Source organism: Belonocnema kinseyi, chromosome 7 (assembly GCF_010883055.1).
Source record: "Belonocnema kinseyi isolate 2016_QV_RU_SX_M_011 chromosome 7, B_treatae_v1, whole genome shotgun sequence".
Classification (NCBI taxonomy): domain Eukaryota; kingdom Metazoa; phylum Arthropoda; class Insecta; order Hymenoptera; family Cynipidae; genus Belonocnema; species Belonocnema kinseyi.
Window position 1 is genome coordinate 5,906,823 of NC_046663.1, and position 7,758 is coordinate 5,914,580.

Below are 7,758 nucleotides of genomic sequence, written 5' to 3' on the forward strand. Positions count from 1 at the left end.
TATTTATGTTTTGGTTGAGCATTTATCTTTTTTAGTAAAAATTAATTCTTTGTTGTTAAAAATCTGGTTATTTCAATTGATCAATGACTGTTTAAGTTAAAAAATTGATATTTTTGGTTTGATATTCAATCGTTGCAATTGAAGATTCATGATTTTAGTTGAAAATCCATCAGGCAGGTTAAAAATTAACTTATTTTCTGGAAAATCCGTGCTTCTAACTAATACTTAAACTGTTCCTAGTTGTATTAAAAATTTATAATTTTTTATGGAAAATTAAAGTAACTGTTTCAGAATTCATTTATTTCTCAATTCTTACTCTGTTGTATTAAAGGATTCTTATAATGAAATTTTCGAATTAAAATAAATGTTTGCGTTTAGTCGTAAATATGAATACGTTACTTTTAGTTGACCGGAAACATTGAGAAACTTGACCGGGACTTAAAAATCGTTCAACAAATCGCCACCCTGATATGGATTTAACAGGTTAAGAGTTTATAATTTTTTTTTATAATGAGGCGCACGTTCTTTTAAATTATTTTTAAACCAGGACTTCTCGGTACTCGTTTGAAATCGCTCGTTTTCTTTTGATAAGATCGATATTGAGCGACACAGTAGTTGCTGAGAAGATTATTTTTACAGTGAGAAGTTGGCGTAACCGAACGAAAATAGTCGAGGAAGGAGAAATTATCGTCTAGTCGGGAAACGTCAGTGTCAACAATCTGTAGCTACCAGTTTCCTAAGATTGTTTACGTTTCCAGACACTGATTTAATAGCAAGGCCGGTGCTGCTCTTATATTGGCTCTCTAGTTTAGTCAGCTAATGAGCGATTCAAATCCATATCGGAGGAACTCCCCTTACCAAGAGCGGCCTTGGGTTTCCGTCCACTTCGCTTGTAAGAGATCTCTTCCAATGATGCAGAGGCCCTGAATATTATATCCTTATGCAAGTGGTACTCTCTTGTGAGCAGTCCCGTCACACCCAGGTTGTGGATAGCGTAAATATAACCACCTTCATCGCCTGGTGGACGATATTTATTTTCTCCGTATCCTATTGTTGATACATATAAAAGACTACCTCCAAAAATGCATGCTCCGACTTTAGCTGCAGGTATGAGAATAGTCTGAAGCACCTTTTCTTGAAATGGATCATATTGAATGACCTGAGGAAAATAAAAAAATTTTTATTCGAAGTTTGGTTTTTTGAATTATCTTTAAAAGAATTAGAGCCTTACTCTATGGCTTCCTATAAGAGGCACCCAGAGATAACCGTTTGAGTCAATTGCAATACGACCAGGATCGCCGGGTACTTGATGTTTTGGCAAGCTGTGCACTACTCCAGTTCTTTCTAAAAATAGTGATTTTGTTACGAGGGAAATTACAAATACTTGCAAGTCCACAATATTTATTTATTAACGGGGTATATATGTAGAAGCCTAACGTGATCCATTCTCAATTATTATAGTAAATGTTGTAAATAAATATTTTTTTCTTTGGCACACCCAAACTAAAAAAATTTCCCCCAAAATTGTGTTGACGCTAATTTCCTGTGTAGAAATTCAAATGAGGAACTAGTCTGGTTCCCTACCATTCGACTCCACTTAAAGTCGGGGGCTAGTCGGGTCATCTGACTAGCCCCCGACCTGTAGCGTCACGGTAGATTAGTCGGGGGCTAGTCAGCTGACCGGATTTATCCTAGTCGGGGCCTGATCTGGTACTAGTAGGGGTCATATGATAATACAATCGCGTGGAATATTAACCAAACTCCCCAAAATTTGTGGAACATTCCCTAAAAATTTTCCAAATACTTATTATTTACGGAAATCCCCATAAATTTTTTAAAAATATTATAAGTGCTCCAATTTACCCAAGATTAAATGGGAAACATTATCCTACGCTTGAAAATTCATAAATTTATAAAACTAAAATTCCTGAAAATATGTGGAATATTAATTTTTAAAAAAACTTCAGCTGGAACGCAGCAATGGAAGAGCTTCGCTCTGATAAAACCGCCATGTTGGTCACGGTAGTCTCTACTCCAGGTAATTATGCTTCGTTACGTGTGGACTACTGTCTTAAACACTCGACGCGTCATTTCTGTTGCGAGAGAGGCGGCACGTCGCGCCCTTGCGGATTTTCTTTAAAGCTACCAGTCCAGAACGTCAAGACACAAATGAAGGGTGTAACGAAATCTGAACTGCATCTTGCTTAATAGTTTGCTACTAGGATACTGCTCTTCACTGATTAATCAAAAACTTTTTCTCCTTCCTATTTCAACTACATGAAGGATTAGACTTTATTTACATATGGGAAACCTTTCAGATCAATTTAAAAATAAGCATCTGTAAAAATTTACAGTCTTATGACTTTCAGCAGACTTTTCACCTACATCTATATGTATCTTATTCAATATGAACTTTTTTTAAATTCCATTCAAAGGTATTTATTAATGTTCTTAGAAATTCGCAATTTTCTGAAAAAATACTACAAAAAAATTAGATTACGTCTGTTTGAAGATTCTGATCGTTATTTTTATAAAAAGTTGATTTTCGTACAAAATTATTAACTAAATAATTATTTATTAAGTATATTTGAGGTGAATTTAACATTAATAAATCTTTTCTCCAAAAAACGGTGTAAAATTATTTTAAATATGTTCTTAGTGTTTTAGAATAAAAAAATCATTACGCTTTTTTAGATATTACCTCATTTTCTAAGACCTTGCCGAAAACTTAAACATAAGAATGACCCGACCAGAGCCCTACTAGCTCCCGACCCGAGTAGCCCTTGACTAACCACCGACCAGGCCCCGACTGAAATTTTGACAACAAAAAGCCCAACTAGCCCCCGATTAGTCCCCGACTAGGTACTTTGTCAAAATTAATAACCCAACTAGCCCCCGATTAGTGCACGACTTGTAATAGGGCCGAATGGGGTTATTTCCACACGGGTTTCACAGATTTTGGGGAAATTTTTCCATATTAGTAGCAAAAATGTCCCAAACATCGTTGTGGAATACTAAACAATAAGTGGTAAATTTTCACCATGCTTTTATGGGGAAGTTTCCTATGATATTGTTTAATAATCCATTTTTTTATTTTAAATTACTGGATTAAAAATTCTTCGATTTTGTTTAAAATTCATAGCTTCTAGTAGAAAATTTATCATTTTGAGTTAAAATTTAATCGGTTTCGTAGATGTTTCATATATTTTGGAAAATGCAACTATTTTTTTGGCAGCACAATTTATTTTATTTGAAAATTCAACTGTTTTTCTGAAAATTTGAGTACTTTTTTAAGATTTAATTTGTCTTATTTAGATTTTCTGGGTAGAAAATTGATCATTTTGGTAAGAAATTCAGGTTTTTTTCTAATTAATGCTTGATCGTTGAAATGCTGTATTTAAAAAAAACATCACATTGAAAATTTACTTGTTTTAAAATTGATTTTCCAACTGAAAATTTCAATATTATATGTCCGGTTGAAAATTTATACAATTTAGTTAAAATTTAACTATTTGATTGAAAGTTCGAGTTTTGCAGTAGAAAATAATTTTACTTGGTTAAAAATTTGACTCCTTTTCTTGAAAATTAACTATTGTATTGAAAGCGTCTGTGTTTGTTAAAAATTCATTTTTCTTATCCAACATTAATTTTTTAACTAGAAATTTAACAATTCCCGTTTTTGGTTAAAAGTCAATTTTTATTTGTAAAAATCTGACTGTTTGTTTTATAATTGACATATTTCATTAAGAATTTAGCTATTTTTGTAGAAAACTTATACTTCGGTAAAAATTTATTATTGTGGTTTAAAATTTATCCTTTTTGATTTAAAAAAGCACCATTATCATTGAAGTTAAATATTTCGTAGCCAAAAAGGCTATTGGTTAAAAATTCATGATTTCATTGAAAATAGTTCTTTTTTGATGCAAATTTAATGTTTTTGTTTGAAAAATTTAACTCTTTTGTTCAACCCTCGTTTTTTTTTAGTTTAAAATTTATCTTAAATTTTATAGTTGGTTGGAAATTATTTTTTATATGATAATCATTATTATTTTCTACCAAAATTATTACTATTTTATTATAGCTACGAAATTCATACTTTTAGTGGAAAATTCCTTTTTTTTTGTTGTTTAAAACTCATTTTTTTTCATTGGACAATTCATCATTTCTGGCTTTCAGATAAACGCATCGGGATTGTAACTACTAAATAGAGAGCCAAAAATAAAGTGTGGGTATAATACACCCATTCTAGGCTGTGAGTTTAAAATTTAATTGTATCATTAAAAAATCCACCTGTGGGTAGGGAATTTCGTAAAAAAAAATTAATTTTGTTTCGGAATAGGTAACTTTGAACATGGACCGAGAACAGGAAATTGCCGTGAAGAATTTTGAACCCGGGAGCATAATTTTTGATTGAAAGCATACCAATCTCTCCATTTTGCAGCCAATGATTGTAGTCTATGATATCATGGTTTAGAGTATCAGCGTAATAGAATTTGTGAGGCGGTGAACGTCGTTTTTTTGGTTTACCGCGAGGAACGTCCCAGACGAATCCCCCAGTGACTGAAGGCAGTAGCGAAATTTTCTTTTCTATACCCGCGTTCTGATCCATACAGTACACAGTTCCCCAATTCGCTGCATGATAGTTCAGATTATCGTTCGTGGTCACTGGAATATAATATACAATTTTAAATATAATAATTAACCTAGAAGGAACAACCCTGGCAATACGCTACACAGTGAAAAAAAAATTACATTAATATAAAATAGGCAGAACAAGCGCACTTTATCCGCCCGCGAGTCGGCAGTAAAATAGCACTTTATTGTACTGCGACGAGCGGTACGTAAAGTAACAGGAAGGAGAAAGAAGTGAGTGCGAAGTAAAAGAAAAGTTAAAGAAAATCGTGATAAGAATTCATTTTAAACCTAAGTTCAAGTAAGAATTAGATTTTGGACTTCTAATGTCACCCCACGCGCCGGCGTATGCGCTACATTTAAGATCCGTTTTCCGGGAAAAGAGTTTTTATGCTGCCAATTTCAGTAAAATTATTGTACGCACCACGGCAGTAAAGTTTTTTTATACTCGGATAAAATTTTACCCACCTCGCCTTCGGCTTGGACGTAACATTCTGCATCCTCGTATAAAATTCAACTTTAGTGCCTAGGTACATAATCTACGATTTTGGTTTCAAATAACATACGGCCCACAAATTTTGACCGATTTCGACAAAAAAAGAAGCTGATGAAACAAAATTGCCATTTTTTCTATTTGTCGTTCTCCGTGATCGACAATAACAAGAAAATTGTTGAAATCGCCTGAATTTTATAGAGTAACGTTAGTTTAAGATGTTTTAATATTACACAATGAACCAGAACAATTTTTAACACACACTCTAAAAATATCGGTGTACCGCGTTATTTATTTTTAAAAGTTTTTTTTTTGGAACACTCCGCATATAAATCCACTTTACGAGCCCCAGAAAAGATTTGTTTCTCCAGTGCAACAAAAAGTTGAATACCTCGGTCGCTTCATCATGTTTCAGAGATTTTAAAGAATTTAAAGCGAGTTTTTGAAAAGATTCTAATAAATTTGAAAAAAATCGAAGATTTTAAGGCATTTCAAGACAATTAAAGGAATTTAAGAAAATTTAAAGGATTTCAAAAGATTTAAATTTATTTCAGTCAATTTCGAGAAACTTTAAAAGATTTTAAATGATTCTAAAGAAGTTGAAGGGATTTATTAAAAATCCGAACAGTCTTCGAGAATTTTTATTTTTTTCCTTGTACTTTTTAATGTCCAAAAATAATCGCTTGACATTTTTGAAATAAACACTTTAACACACTACCAAATTTGAAAGTGTTTACCAGCATAATCACGACAATGCAACCTAACCTCAATCACAGCACATTTATTTTTTCTGAATGGATTTTTCAAATTGCACAATTCCTCAATTGCTGATAATAATTAAAGAAATGGCATTTCTATCTGAAAAGCAAAGCCATATCACGATTTTTCACTTTTTTTGTCTATAAAAAAAAATTTTAGTCAAACTCCTATGTAATCAAGTAGGACGTAATGTTGAAATACTCAATTACAGTTCAAGATTTATAATTTCAGGTTAAAAATTCACGTCCTCGGTTAACATTTTAACTAATTTGTTAAGAATTAATTATTTTGTGGAATCTTTCTTTTTTGCGGTAAGAAAGTATTGTTTGTACATTTTATCTATATATACAGAAACTCGTCTCACGATGTTTGTCGCTACTAAACCTTGAAACTACTCAACAAATCTTGAAACATTTTTGTATACTGTGTGTAATTTGATCTAACTTAAAGAATAGGGTACTTTTTATCGTGATTAATTACCGCAATACTTTTTGTATTGCGAATTAAATGTTTTCATTTGTGAGTTTTATAAGTTTTTAACAGCTCACGTTGTGAGCTGGTTTATTGAGCGACACTTCAACATTCAACGTTATCTAGGTTGCCTGAGCAACAAATATATGGTGTCATATTTTGATTTCTTGAAAATTTTAGTATAATAATTATCCAACCTATTATAACTGAGCCAGAGAAACGCGTGGCTAAGTCTGCTAGCATTTGATGTATTTTAATTTTTGAAATATTTATATCTTATGAAGTTCCACAGATTTCATGTATTTGTTTAAAAATTCAATTACTTAAATAGGGTTTATGTCAATATTATCTAATAGATCTTATTTACCAAACCATAGTCTTTCCTTGTAATCGACAGTTCCATAACCCACTCTGCTACCTCGGGGAAGAGGGTCTTGAGGAGGCTGGTGCGCTGATGTTAATGTGTAATGACGAACGGAAGTCGCATCTTTGGAACTATCCCATTTGATGAGTAAAATATTTGAACCGCAACCCACTACAAATATTTTGGGGTGTGATTTAACAGGAGCCGCAAAAGAAAGGACACCTTGGCCTACGAAAGAAATGTTCATCAGTGATTAGTCAAAGTAGAGCCTTAGACACTAAAGAAGTTATTATAGCCTATTAGGACGTCACCCCTCACTTTCCTGAGTTGTGAGTTGTGGACTATGAGTTTTGGATTGGAGGTTGTGAGTTGGCTTTTGTTGGCTGTGAGGTGTGGATTGTGAATTGTGAGTTGTAAGTCAAGAGTTCCTATCGTGTCCCCTGGTTTATTTCCCATCACTTCCCTAAATTGTCAGTTTCCTACTGTGTGTTATGAGTAGAATCGAAAAAAAGGAGTCGGAAAATGTCACGAAATATTTTATTTTAAGATTCTTTTGGTAAAAAATTCATTATTTTAGTTAAAGGTTTTTTATTTCGTATAATATTCAACTATTATATTCTTATCCTATTGAGAAATTATTCCCAGTCGGCACAACATTTGGCGACGTCTTTACGACATCGTTACGACATCTTTACGACGACTTTACAACGTAATGTCGTATGATCTGAGGACGTTTTTACGATATCGTAAGGACACCTTAATGACATGGACATAGGATGTCGTAAAGTTGTCGTAAAGATGTCGTAACGATGTCGTCAATACGTCGCTAAATTTTGTGCCCGCTGGGTTGTTTCTATGTGAAATTTCACTTTGTCATTTTTCATCTAATCTCCACGTTTTGAGACCTTGTGAGTCAGAAAAATCGATTTTTACGAATGTTATTGATTTCAAATTCTTTATGTCTTACGGTCCAATCGTAAATCGAGAAAATAAATATGAGTCAAAAAAACATGTTCTTCGAAACTCAGATATTTATTTT

General features: G+C 32.8%; 1 protein-coding gene across 1 annotated transcript in view; it reads right to left on the bottom strand.

Annotated features, from left to right (window-relative positions):
• Nucleotides 1-808: 808 nt before the first annotated feature.
• LOC117175952 (regucalcin-like) overlaps nt 809-7,758 on the bottom strand; it is a 19,179-nt gene continuing 12,229 nt past the window's right edge. Inside the window, exons 3-6 of the mRNA XM_033365822.1 lie at nt 6,723-6,947; nt 4,423-4,665; nt 1,232-1,344; nt 809-1,159 (exon numbers count right to left, since the gene is read on the bottom strand). Of these exons, the coding sequence (XP_033221713.1) occupies nt 809-1,159; nt 1,232-1,344; nt 4,423-4,665; nt 6,723-6,947 (932 nt within the window). The remainder of the gene's footprint in view (nt 1,160-1,231; nt 1,345-4,422; nt 4,666-6,722; nt 6,948-7,758) is intronic.